This window comes from Lepus europaeus, chromosome 14, assembly GCF_033115175.1.
Source record: "Lepus europaeus isolate LE1 chromosome 14, mLepTim1.pri, whole genome shotgun sequence".
Classification (NCBI taxonomy): domain Eukaryota; kingdom Metazoa; phylum Chordata; class Mammalia; order Lagomorpha; family Leporidae; genus Lepus; species Lepus europaeus.
In genome coordinates, this window is record NC_084840.1 from 18,409,546 (window position 1) to 18,423,245 (window position 13,700).

The 13,700-nt window shown below is 47.9% G+C and overlaps 1 protein-coding gene and 1 non-coding gene across 7 annotated transcripts in view; one reads left to right on the forward strand and one right to left on the reverse strand.

Moving 5' to 3' along the window:
• The window catches only part of KLHL12 (kelch like family member 12), a 32,264-nt gene that overhangs the window by 5,191 nt on the left and 13,373 nt on the right, over positions 1 to 13,700 (reverse strand). For all 6 annotated transcript variants that reach the window (XM_062211612.1, XM_062211615.1, XM_062211614.1 and 3 more), the window contains exons 5-7: positions 10,077 to 10,226; positions 6,583 to 6,697; positions 381 to 487 (exon numbers count right to left, since the gene is read on the reverse strand). In XM_062211612.1, coding sequence (XP_062067596.1) covers positions 381 to 487; positions 6,583 to 6,697; positions 10,077 to 10,226 — 372 coding nt within the window. The remainder of the gene's footprint in view (positions 1 to 380; positions 488 to 6,582; positions 6,698 to 10,076; positions 10,227 to 13,700) is intronic.
• Positions 2,822 to 2,928, forward strand: LOC133774017 (U6 spliceosomal RNA). Its single transcript, XR_009867998.1, has one exon. It is a non-coding gene; the product is annotated as a U6 spliceosomal RNA (small nuclear RNA).

The window sequence follows — 13,700 nt, forward strand, 5'->3', positions numbered from 1 at the left end:
CACTGCCAGAGGATGTGGGTGTCCCAAGTGGCATCTTAACCAGTGCACCAAATGCCCACCCCATTTAACACTGAGTTCAGTAGAACACAGCATGACAATGAAGCATGCTGGGAGTCATGCAGGCACCTACACAGGCACTTGACCAGTGGGACGAGCTGAATTTCATTTGACACAGGGCCACAGACATTTATTTCTAAAGCCTAACTCTAAAGTCAGGACCTCGGCTCCCTGAGTATCTTCCGTGCACAGACAACGCCGTGATGGTAAGAACATCACGCTGCCTGTGGGCCTTTCTGCTCTTCCAGCTGGACTCGTTACAACCCAGGGTCAGCGTTTGAGCACGCTGAAGCTCTCTTCCCACAAACCACCCCCTCACTTACGGGCAAAAAGCTCCACTCCTGAGTCTTGGGGTCATACTTTTCTACCACGTCGATGGGAGACTGCTGGCTTCCGAAGCCCCCAACCACCAGAAGCACCTCATTGGCTCCTAAGGACAAAGGCAGAAAAAGACAGGTGACCTCATCACCCCGGCCTGGGTCCCCACCCCCAGGGAAGTGCACGCAGCAGTTCCAGGACGCCCTGTCTGATGTGGCTGAGAGAAGCAATTGCAAACAGGAATTCCATACAAGACTGCCTAGGAAGAGATCATTGTTGTCTGAGGCTCTAGCTCTTGAGGACTGCAGCTCTGAAGCCTACCTGTGGCCAACACTAAAACTCTGGAAGGCCAGGTTGAACACATCACCACAGCATCCTGACCTACCCGGGTGGCGCTGCCGCCATAACTGAGGTCTCACCTGTGGGTGGGAGGTACAGGCACTCCAGGCTCATGCCAGGCTGGATGGGCACTCACACGGGGGGATTTTTCTTTTTAATATCTATGTATTTAGTTTTATCTAAAAGGCAGGGTGACAGAGGAAGAGATGGAGGGAGAGAGACAAAGATCTTCCATCCACTGGTTCATCTCCCAAATGATGTCCATGGCTGGGGCTGGGCCAAGCTAAAGCCAAAAGCCTGGAACTCCATCTGGGTCTCCCACATGGGTGGCAGGACCCAAACACTTGGGCCATGTTTTTTCTTTTTTAAAGGTTTATTTTATTTAGTTGAAAGGCACAGTTACAGAGAGAGAGAGGTCTTCCATCCGCTGGTTCACTCCCTAGATGGTCACAACAGCCGGAGCTGCACTGATCTGAAGCCAGGAGCCAGGAGTCTCTTCCAGGTCTCCCATGTGGGTGCAGGGGCCCAAGTATCTGGGCCATCTTCTATTGCCTTTCTAGGCCACAGCAGAGAGCTGGATCAGAAGTGGAGCAGCTGGGACCCTAACCGGCACTCATATGGGATGCTGGCACTGCAGGCGGCGGCTTTACCCACTACGCCACAGCGCTGACCCTTGCTGCCTTCTTCAGTTCATTAGCAGGAAGGTGGATTGGAAGCGGAGCAGCCGGGACTGGAACTGGCACTCTGATATGGGATGATGGCATTGCAAGTGCCAGCCTCACCTGCTGTACCACAATGTCGGTGCAGGACTTTTTTTTTTTTTAAATAACAGAGAAAGAACATTCTAACTTTGTCACAAAAAAGTTGAAGGTTGAGGCTTAGGAACCAAGGAGCAGGTTTTTAGAATCTCTTTTCCATGATCATTTACTTTTCCAATGAGTCGACTGTACGATCACATTCCTTGCCAATTCATCCAAACTGCCACGTAGCCACAGACGAAGACTTCCTGGAAAGTCTTTCTCCATTCTGTGGAGGAGCCGTCAGCCTCCGCTTCCCCTGGAGGGCTATTCTGATGAGATACTTCCTACCTGTGCACTGGCTCTTCCGGAACTCAAGGCGGAGCAGTTTACCGGGGGTTTGGACAACTCAGTGCTCAGGAGACGTGCAGGAGACCCAGTGACCTGGGCCTTTTAAATAACCTGGACTTAAAAGAGCAAATGTAGTATACTAGGGCTGAGAAGAAACACAGATAAACCCCTACGGAAGCCATGAATCTGACAACTGTTATCAATGGCTGCTGGACTATCAGGTAAGAAGCCAATGTCGCCATCAGACACTGCGTGTGTCCTCATGTGATGAATAGCACCTCGTTTTTTTCCTAAAAAAATGAACCCAACTCTCACCCAGCTTCTGATCTAATCATTGGCTTGCAAGAAATACAGGGGATGGAAGAATATGTTAAATGACATAAAATAAAAATGCCAGCAGCAGGGGCTGGTGTTGTGGCACAATGTAACCAGTTAAGTCACCACTTGTAAAGCCAGCATCCTATATGAGCCCTGGTTCGAGTCCTGGCTGCTCCACTTCTTGAGCTCCCTGTTAATGCACCGGGGGAAGCAGCAGAAGATGGCCTAAATGCCTGGGTCCCTGCCGCCCACATGGGAGACCTGGATGGAGCTCCAGGCTCCTGGCTTCAGCCTGGCACAGCCATTTGGGGAGTGAACCAGGAGATGGAAGATCTCTCTCTCTCTCTGTGTAGATATATTTCTCAAATAAATCAAAACAAAACAAAAAACTTGGACCACATAGACAAATATAAAATAAGTTACTCATATTTATATAACAAGTACACATCAAATAGTAATTATTTCCTTCTAGTCTTATTTCTAAATATATGTATTTTAAAATGTAATTGGGACTATATTTTATTGTATCTTGCTACTTTTATATTTTTTCCAAGGATATTAACAACATTTTTAAATACATTGTTACAATATTCTTAGGCATTTAAGATGTTCATAATTTTGGGTTATATACCTTGCAATGAATATCCTTGAAGATGAAACTTTGTTTTTTTTTAATAATTATTTTATTTATTTGAAAGACAGTGCTCACTTCGGCAGCACATATACTAAAATTGGAACGATACAGAGAAGATTAGCATGGCCCCTGCGCAAGGATGACACGCAAATTCGTGAAGCATTCCATATTTTTTTATTTTGTGTTTAATGCACAGCTGTTTCACACCTTAAACTTGCTTCAGTTTGGTGATATAAACTTTTAAACATTGCAGATCAGTATAGAACTGGTCATAGAAGAGCTAGAAATCCAGTAGCATGATTTTTAAATAACCTGTCTTTGTTTTTGATGTTAAACAGTAAATGCCAGTAGTGACCAAGAACACACTAATTACGTGTACTATACTGGAGGGATTTCATTTTTAATTCATCTTTATAAAGATTTAGAATTAATTCCTTGTGTTTAAAGGGAATGTTTAATTGAGAAATAAACATTTGTGTACAAAAGCTAAAAAAAAAAAAGACAGAGTTACAGGTTACAGAGAGAGGTGGAGCGAGAGAGGGAGAGGTCTTCCATTCTGCTGGTTTACTCCCCAAATGGCTGCAACAGCCAGAGCTGAGCTGATCTGAAGCCAGGAGCCAGGAGCTTTTTCCAGGTCTCCCACGTGGGTGCAGGAGCCCAAGAACCTGGGCCATCTTCCACTGCTTTCCCAGGCCACCGCAGAGAGCTGGATTGGAAGAGGAGCAGCTGGGACTCGAACCGGTGCCCATATGGGATGCCGGCACTGCAGGCTGCAGCTTTACCCACAGTGCCGGCCCCTATTTGGTCTTTTAAAAAGATTTATTTACTTATTAATTTGAAAGGCAGAATGACAGAGAGAAAAAGAAAAGTTGGACAGAAATAGAGCTTCTCCACCTGCTGGTTTACTCCTCAAATCCTTGCAACAGCCAAGGCTGGGCCAGGCTGGGGCCAGGAGCTCCCATGTGGGTAGCAGGGGCCCAGGGACTTGGGCCATCTTCCATGGCTTTCCCGGGTACATTAGCAGGGAGCTGTATCAGCAGTGGAGCAGCCGGGACTTGAAATGGCACCCATATGGGATGCTCGCGCTGCAGGTGGTGGCTTAACTTGCTTTGCCATAATGCCAGCCCACCCAGCAGTTTTTAAAATTTTGAGCTAGTCAAGTAACCTCGAAGGATTCTACGTTTTTCTCCTTTGGAGGTTCTGAACCAGGGAGAGAAGGGGAAGACGGCGGTTGTTGTTTAATGGGTACACAGCTTTCAGTTCTGCGAGACGAAAAGTGTCTTAGACATTGACTGTACAACAATGGAATGTATTTAACACTCTGCAACCCTACACTTACAAATTAAAATCATAAATTTTACGTTGCATGTATCTTAAAATTAATGAAAGAAAAAAGGGGTAGAAGTTTGGCATAAGCGGTTAGGACACCAATTGACACACCCACATCCCACAGTGGAGTGCCTGGGTTTGAGTCCCAGCCCCACTTCTGATTCTAGCTTCCTTCTTTTTCTTTTTTTTTTTTTTTAAGATTTACTTATTTATTTATTTATTCCAAATTCAGTTATACAGAGAGAGGAGAGGCAGAGAGAGAGAGAGAGAGAGAGGACTTCTGTCCACTGGTTTACTCCCCAGATGGCCACAACGGCTGGAGCTGCACTGATCTGAAGCCAGGAGCCAGGAGCTTCCTCCAGGGCTCCCATGCAGGTGCAGGGGCCCAAGGACTTGGGCCATCTTCTACTGCTTTCCCAGGCCATCGCAGAGAGCTGCATTGAAAGAGGAGCAGCTGGGACCAGAACCGGCGCCCATATGGGATGCCAGCGCTTCAGGCCAGGGTGTTAACCCACTGAGCCACAGCACTGGCCCCCTCTAGCTTCCTTCTAATGAGCACTTTAAGGGGTGGTGGGAGACAGATCAAGCGCTTGGGTTCCTGACACCCACATGGGAGACCTGGGTTGAGTTCTGGATTCGGGATGGCCCAGCCCTATCTGTTGTGGACATATGGTGAGTGGACTAGCAGATAATCCCTGTCTCTATCCTCTAAATAAGCAAAAATACATACAATTAAAAAAATTTTTTTTAAAAGTATTCCATCCAACATTTATACAAATATTTTCCTATAGTTTCTTCCAGGCGTTCACATTTAATCCTATAGTCTATCTTGTGTTGATATAAATATCTTTGTATATAGTATGAGAGACACATGTTGTCATCCAGCAGGGGTGAACAGAACAGAACCATCTGCAATAATTTCTTATTTAAAAAAAAATTTATTTTATTTATTTGAAATACAGAGTTACAGCAAGAGGTAGAGGCAGAGAGAGAGGTCTTCCATCTGCTGGTTCACTCCCCAACTGGCTGCAACAGCTGGAGCTGCGCCGATCTGAAGCCAGGAGCTTCTTCCGGGTCTCCCACGTGGGTGCAAGGGCCCAAGCACTTGGGCCATCTTCTACTGCTTTCCCAGGCCATAGCAGAGAGCTGGATCGGAAGAGGAGCAGCCAGGACTAGAACAGGTGCCCATATAGGATGCCGGCATTGCAGGCCAGGGGGCTTTACCCACTACACCACAGCACTGGCCCCTGCAACAACTTCTCTAAGAGTTTCCTCTCAAACAATGCAGTATCTGGGAGGATAGGGTTATGGCCCAGAGGGTTGGAGGACACACCCCCCATTCTGAGTCCCAGCTGCTCTGCTTCTGATTCAGCTCCCTGCTAATGTGCCTGAGAAGGCAGCAGAAGATGGCCCAAGTCCTTGGGCCTCTGCCACCCATGTGGGTGTCCAAGACAGAGTTTCTGGATCCTGGCTTTGGCCTGGCCCATACCTGGTTGCTGTGGCCACTTGGGTAGTGACCAGAACATGGAAAATGTCTTTTTCTGTATCTCTTCCTTGTCACTTGCCTTTCAAGTAAATAAATATATCTTGGAAAAAACAAAACAAAAGAGGTCTTTGGGTGGTGGTGGGATTATCGAAGATTTTTATTTTTTGCTTTTCTGTAGTTCTACAATTTCTCCATTGAACATGCAGTGCTTATGCCATTAAGAAACTATAGGGGGAGAGCTGGCACTGTGGCACAGCAGGCTAAACTGCTGCCTGCAACACTGGCATCCTATTTGAGGGCTGGTTTGAGTCCTGGATGATCCACTTCTGATCCAGCTGCCCTGAGATGACAGCAGAAAATGGTCCAGGTGCCTGCGACCCTGCACCCCCATGGGAGACCCAGATGGAGTTCCAGGCTCTTGGCTATGGCCTGGTCCATTTGGGGAGTGAACCAGCAGATGGAAGACTCTCTGTCTCTTCCCCTCTCTCTGTAAATCTGCCTTTCAAATAAATCTTTATATATATACTTTATATTATATATAATATATATTATATATATATATAACATACACACATACGTATATGTGGGACAGAACACTTTCAACCGCACTGGGCTCCTTCTCCTCCTCTTTCCATTTCAGAATGGAAAACACACATAAGGAGAAGGAAAGAGGTGGGTAGAAGTGTACTACCTATTATACAGCACCCAAAATAATCTCTAATTCACAGTCATCAAAATATACTGAAATAAAGTGACAGCATATTACACAACACGTGCAATTTACAACGTGCTTCTATCCTTTATCTCACTCTCTAAGCAGTCAGGCAAAATAGGGAAAACATCCTCAATTTCTAGGAAAGTGTAGAGTGAGAAAGGGACTGGTCTGAAAAGACAAAGTAAAAGATTAAACAGATCTGAAAGAAGGTCTCCGTTCTATCAAGTATGCTGAGATCACTCTCCCTGCAAGAAGTCACTGAGAGACAGCCCTTCAGCCTGCCAAGCAGCCAGCTTACCCAGACGAGCCCTTGTCCTGGGCCCTTGCATCTGACTGCGCAGCTCAGGCCTCAGATGAAACTTCTTGGCTTCATCAACTAGATCCCTGCACTGCAAACTACAGCGGATGAAAGGCTGAAAGAGAGCAGACAGCAGAGTGAGTCAGCACAGGGCCCACCTCGCATGGCCTAGGGGGGCAACTGGCCTAAGAGATTAATTTCTCAATTTCAATACAGAAATGAGTTTCCAAAGCCTTGTGGTTCCAGACAACTATGCTGTGGGTTTCTAGATATGACTTAAAAATTTATTTATCAAATTTGTTTGTTTCCATTTTAATTTATTTATGTGAGAGGCAGAGAGACACACAAAGAGGGACAGAGAGCTCCCACCTGCTAGTTCACTCCCCAAATGCCCACAATAGCCTGAAAAGTGCCAGGCTGAGGCCAGGAGTCAGGAACACAGCCTAGGTCTCCCAAGTGGGTGAAGGGACCCAAGCACTTGAGCCACTAACTTATGCCTCCCTGGGTGCACATTAGCAGGAAGCTGGAATGGGAAGTGGAGCCAGGACTTGAACTCAGCCCTCTTGATGTGGATGCATCCCAAGCAGCATTTTAACCACTGCACCAAATGCCTGCCCTTATTTTTATTTTTTGATAATATAGTACATGAATCAACAACAAACAACAAAAAGGATCTACTGAGACATACTCCCTGTCTACTCTGGCGCTTAACTACTTTTAGGAGTTTGTATGTCCTTCCAGGGATTATGCAAATCTAAGAATATAGTAATGAGAACTGTAAGGGAAAACCAAAAAGCATCTGTTATTTTCTATTTTTTTTTTTTTTTTTTTGACAGGCAGAGTGGACAGTGAGAGAGAGACAGAGAGAAAGGTCTTCCTTTTGCCGTTGGTTCACCCTCCAATGGCCGCCGCGGTAGCGCGCTGCGGCCGGCGCAGCGCGCTGTTCCGATGGCAGGAGCCAGGTGCTTCTCCTGGTCTCCCATGGGGTGCAGAGCCCAAACACTTGGGCCATCCTCCACTGCACTCCCTGGCCACAGCAGAGAGCTGGCCTGGAAGAGGGGCAACCGGGACAGGATCGGTGCCCCGACCGGGACTAGAACCCGGTGTGCCGGCGCCGCAAGGCGGAGGATTAGCCTGTTGAGCCACGGCGCCGGCCTATTTTCTATTTTTATGGGGAGAAGTCTATCTTGCCTGAAATAACTTCCCCAAGGTTCACGGCATGATCATAACCCCCATGTCTATTTCCAATAGAGCTGGGTACTGGACATCTTTTATTTGCCTCCCCAGATTCACTCTGTACCTCCTCTACTCTGATCTGGTTCAGAAGTCTGGCCTATGTGAACTATCTCAACGGGCTCCCATGCCCTGAGCTTCAGGTTTGGACAGGCTCAACCAAAGGTCATGGTTCTTCTGATGGTATGGATTCTACACAACTCTTCCTGGGTCCAGCAGTCACTCCTCCACTCTGTCCCTGCACACTCAGGGGTTAACAGCCACATACGGCTGATTTCACTGTCTTTTGTTGTTTCTCTGTACTCACACCTTTGTGTGTACATGTGTATAAATAAAATGGCCTTACACTTGCCTATTTTGAGCATTCCACTATTTCCTACTGGGAGCCCCTGAATGATACAAGCTCTAATTACACAGCACATGTATTAATCTGACCCAGTAAGTCTTTGGTATGAATTGGAAAGTTAGATAAAGAAAAGTAGTAGGGCTGGCACCGTGGTGCAGTAGATTAATCCTCCACCTGTGGCGCTGGCATCCCATATGGGCGTCAGTTCCAGTCCCAGCTGCTCGACTTCCGATCCAGCTCTCTGCAATGGCCTGGGAAAGCAGTAGAAGATGGCCCAAGTCCTTGGGCCCCTGCACCTGCATGGGAGACTGGGAAGAAGCTCCTGGCTCCTGGCTTCGGATTGGCACAGCTTCGGCCATTGCAGCCATTTTGAGAGTAAACTAACGGACGGAAGACCTTTCTCTCTGTCTCTCCCTTTCATTGTCTGTAACTCTACCTCTGAAATAAATAAATAAAATCTTAAAAAAAAAATAAAAGAAAGAAAGAAAGAAAAGTAGCAAACACTCATGTTCAAGATATGGTTCTAAAATTTTTTACATATTGGCCGGCGCCGTGGCTTAACAGGCTAATCCTCCGCCTTGCGGCGCCGGCACACCGGGTTCTAGTCCCGGTCGGGGCACCGGATTCTATCCCGGTTGCCCCTCTTCCAGGCCAGCTCTCTGCTGTGGCCCGGGAAGGCAGTAGAGGATGGCCCAAGTCCTTGGGCCCTGCACCCGTATGGGAGACCAGGAGAAGCACCTGGCTCCTGGCTTCGGATCAGCGCGATGCGCCGGCCGCAGCGGCCATTGGAGGGTAAACCAACGGCAAAGGAAGACCTTTCTCTCTGTCTCTCTCTTTCACTATCCACTCTGCCTGTCAAAAAAAAAAAAATTTAAAAAAATTTTTTTTACATATTAACTTATTTAATACTAATAACAACTTACGGAGGTATGTTCTATTCCCACCTCCATTTTGTAGATAAGAAAGCCGAGGGGCTGGCGCAGTGGCATAGTGGATAAAGCAAATGCTTGTGAGGCTGACATCCCATATGGGTGCTGGTTCAAGTCCCGGCTGCTCTACTTCTGATCTTAGCTCCCTGCTAATGGCCTGGGGAAGCAGCAGAAGATGGGCCCTGCACCCATGTGGGAGACCTAGAAGAAACTCCTGGTTCCTGGCTTCAGATGGGCCCAGCTCTGGCTGTTCCAGCCATCTGGGGAGTGAACCAGTGATGGAAGATCTCTGTCTCTCTCTCTCTCTAAGCCTGCCTCTTAAATAAATAAATCTTAAAAGGGGGGGGGGGGTGCCTGCTAAGCAAGGCATCGTTGCCCTGTTTTTTAGAGCAATTGTGAATAATTTATGTTTAATAGAGAAGGGAACAAAATTCATCCCCGATGTTCCTTATGTGAATAAAGCACCAAGGGGCACTTAAGGAAAAGAGGAGGAAACACACCATCAAACCTAGATTTTCAGTGTCACCAGCCTGATTTGCCCAGCAATGAACTTTTCCCAGAAGCATGCTTCCGGCCTCCCGCACCACCTCTCGGGTATGCCGAGAGACAGCCAGGAGGCAGTGTGCCCACATTAAAACCACCAGGGGCAACGAGGCTGCCAGCTGGGGTGTGCACACCCCATGTCGGAGTGGCTAGGTTCAAGTCCTGCCTCCACTCCTGATTCGCTTTCTGCTCACACACACCCTGGGAGGCTCAAGGAATGGTTGAGTCCCTGCCACGCACATGGGTAGACCTGGATCGAGTTCCTGGCTGCCAGTGTCAGCTTGGCCTGGATCTGGTTATTGAAGGTATGTGGAGGAGTGAACCAGTGAATGGGAATTCTCTCCCTCAAATTAAAAAATCAGAATGAAATCAATCCCCATGACACCATCCTAAGCTATCATTGCTGGTCCAGGATTTGATCCTGAGTGTCTGCCAAGACTTACCTCGGCATCTATGACATCTGTGATGTACCTAGGGGTTAGCAGGGGCATCCGCACATACTGTAGCAGGTCGGGCAAGGACTCCTCTCGCTCTTTCTTGGCATGCTTCACCCAGTTGATGACAGCCTCAAAGACTGGCTCTTCAGAATCCACCTGCAAGGTAAAATCACACATCACGAACTCTGCTCTTCCAAGTAACTCACAGCCTAAAACGCACGCTCTCCTCTCCACTGCCCAGCACTATTACTTCCTATCTCTGGAAACAGCAATCTTTTCAGAGCAGGAAATGGATGCAAGTCAATTTGGTTTAAAAAAAAAAAAAAAAAGTCCAAGCTAGTATCTAATAAATTGTCAGTCACAAGTTGGCCTTCATGTCGGAATTTTTCCCACTTCTGAATTCTTTTGGGTCATTTCAGCAACTTTAGAGAGAACACATGGGCAACCTATTGCTCTGTTCAAAACTAGCTCTTTTGTTTTTTTCTTGACAGGCAGAATTAGACAGTGAGAGAAAGAGACAGAGAGAAAGGTCTTCCTTTTTTTCTTGTTGGTTCACTCCCTAAGTGGCTGCTATGGCTGGTGCGTTGCAGCTGGTGCACTGCACCGATCGAAGCCAGGAGCCAGGTGTTTTCTCCTGGTCTCCCATGTGGGTGCAGGGCCCAAGGACCTGGGCCATCCTCCACTGCACTCCTGGGCCACAGCAGAGAGCTGGACTGGAAGAGGGGCAACTAGGACAGAATCTGGCGCCCCAACCGGGATTAGAACCTGGGGTACCGGTGCCACAGGTGGAGGATTAGCCTATTGAGCCGTGGCGCCCAAAACTAGCTCTTGACATAATTTTTATTCCTAACTGTAGGAACTCCAGGCCACCCAAGCCTCTGGCGTAGGAGTTTCTCTGTCACCCTCACATGGAACGTTGCAGATGCCAACGCACCGTTCATTAGTACTGGAGCAACCACTGTGTACTAGGCTCCGTGCTCTGGAGATGATATATATGACTGGTCATTTGGGAAACTTAGGTCTCAGCCTAACTTGTGATGATCTGGATAGGGTAAGACACCCTAGGAAGCCTACGACATGCCACTGGGTATATGGTAACAGCAGGATCCCACAAAGACAAACACTCAAGTACAGGTCCTGTTTCCCTCCCACCAACTCCTACAGCACGTGTGCTGGGCAGACCTTTCAGTGTCACCGTGACTGGACTAAAATCCACCCTGCAAACCTCTTCCAGGAACTGTGGAACTTTGGAGATGCGGAAATGTTCCAGAAAGTTCATTTGTTTTATGGACTCACTGAACCCCAGCTAAGTGCCAGGCATTCTCTGGAAGCTGGTAATACAGCGGTGAGCAAACCAGACGTGATCTTTGTTCTTAAGAGGGAAGACTGCTCAATCAGAACAAGCCACCCCAGGGTCCCCCTGAACTATACAGGAAAGGGGCCAGACTGAAGAGCTGAGGTTTCCTCCTGTAGATGGATGCGTCAGGGACGGGTTTTCCGAGAACGGTCCCCTGAAATCTGCTGGTCGAGAGGCAGTGAGGCAGGGAGTTAAGAGGGGGCTCTCAGGCAGACAGAAGAGCACTGCCTGGCCCATCCAGTAGCCACTAGCCGTGTGTGGCTATTTACATTTAAATTAACTAAGACTAGGGGCGGGCTTTGGCCCCGTGACTGAACCACTGGTTAGGACACACGCATCTCACACTGGAGCTCCTGGACTCCAGTGCAGGCTCCAGTTCCTGAATCCAGCTTCCTCCTAATGCAAAATCTGGGAGACGGAGCAGTTAGGCCCAAGTAGACGGGTCCCTGCCATCCAGACAGCGCCACTGCAGGAATCTGGGGAATGAATCAGCATATGACACAGCACTCTCTCTTTCTGCTTCTCAAATAAAAACAAGAAAACAAAGAAATTCTTTATGGGTTTCATCAAAAAGAAAAAAAAAAATGGGGTAGGTGTTTGGCCTAGCAGTAGGACACCGTGCCCCACATCAGAATATCTAGGTCCAACTTCCAGCTCCAGCTCCTGGCTCCAGCTTCCTGCTAATACAGACCCTAGGAGGCAGCGCTGATGGCTCAACAGCTGGGTTCCTGCCTCCCACACGGCAGACCTGGATTGAGCTTCTGGTTCCCAGCTTTAGCCCAGCCCAGGCAGTTGTAAGAATAAGATTTTTTCATTCATGATCTGAGATTCTTGGTTTTACTGAAGACGGAATGTTCTACTGGATAACCATGGATTAGACTTACAGAGAAACTGCTACACTGGGAGAGAAACTCTCCAGTGCTAATGCTGCATTCTCCGTAATAAATTTTCACAGAGAATTCTTTACCATATGGGGACTGCCATCCTTAGTCAATGTTCAGAACAGCCCATGTACTTATGGGAGGGGCAACTGCAGACGAGCAGCTGGTACCAAGTGCCAAACGGCAGAGGCTGAACTCCGGCCGGCTCTCCTGCCCGTGTTCTCCTCACCAATAGCATGCACTGCTCCCCACTGCTTTAAGCACTGCTGCTTTATTTCCTAAGAGGAAGGATTAGCAACTGAGAGAGTCAGACTGGTTCCTATTCAGGCTGGCACATGAACAGAAAACCAATATGCCATCTGCTGTATTTTCAGAGAACACGCAAAGGCAGTCTCAAAACTCAGTAAAGGGAAATTATACACAGAGTCTTCAAACTTTTTGTCACAGCTCCTAAATAAGGTTTGTTGTTTGCTCTCTAGTTTATTCTAAAATCTATACCGTTTCAAAACACTAGAAAATGGGGCCAGTGTTGTGGGACAGTGGGTTAAGCCGCTGCTTGTGATGCCTGCATCCCATAGCAGAGTGCCAGCTCCAGTCCCTGCTACTGCTCCTGGGAAGGCGGCAAACGACGGCCCAAGTACTTGGGCCCCTGCCACCCACAGGGAAGACCAGGAAAGATCTGGCTCCTGGCTTCAGCCTGGCCAGCCCTGAATGTTGTGCCATCTGGAGAGTGAACCAGCAGATGGAAGATCGACTCTCATTCTTTTGCTCTTGCTCTGCCATTCAAATGATCTTAGAAAAGAAAAGAAAAGCAACTAGAAAATTAGCTACTTCTGTGCTTGCTTCCTCATTTGGATAATTGGAAACAAAATGACTGCACGATCAACTCATAGTTTAGTGGTTAAGAAAATAAGCATGGCTGGCACTGCGGCTCACTTGGCTAATCTTCCGCCTGCGGCACCGGCACCCTGGGTTCTAGTCCCGGTTGGGGCGCCGGATTCTGTCCCGGTTGCTCCTCTTTCAGTCCAGCTCTCTGCTGTGGCCCAGGAAGGCAGTGGAGGATGGCCCAAGTCCTTGGGCCCTGTACCCGCATGGGAGATCAGGAGAAGCACCTGGCTCCTGCCTTCGGATCGGTGCAGTGTGCTGGCCGTAGCGGCCATTTGGGGGGTGAACCAATGGAAAAAGGAAGACCTTTCTCTCTCTTTCTCTCTCTCACTGTCTAACTCTGTCCAAAAAAAAAAAGAAAAGAAGCATGATTTGAATCCTGGCTCTAGCAGTTCCTGGCTGTGGCATGATCACTAACCTCTAAGTAACCTCTGAAAATGGAGATGTGAGAATATAGACAATGATGGTGCAATCGGAATAGAGGGGACAGAATTTTTGTTTTGCTCA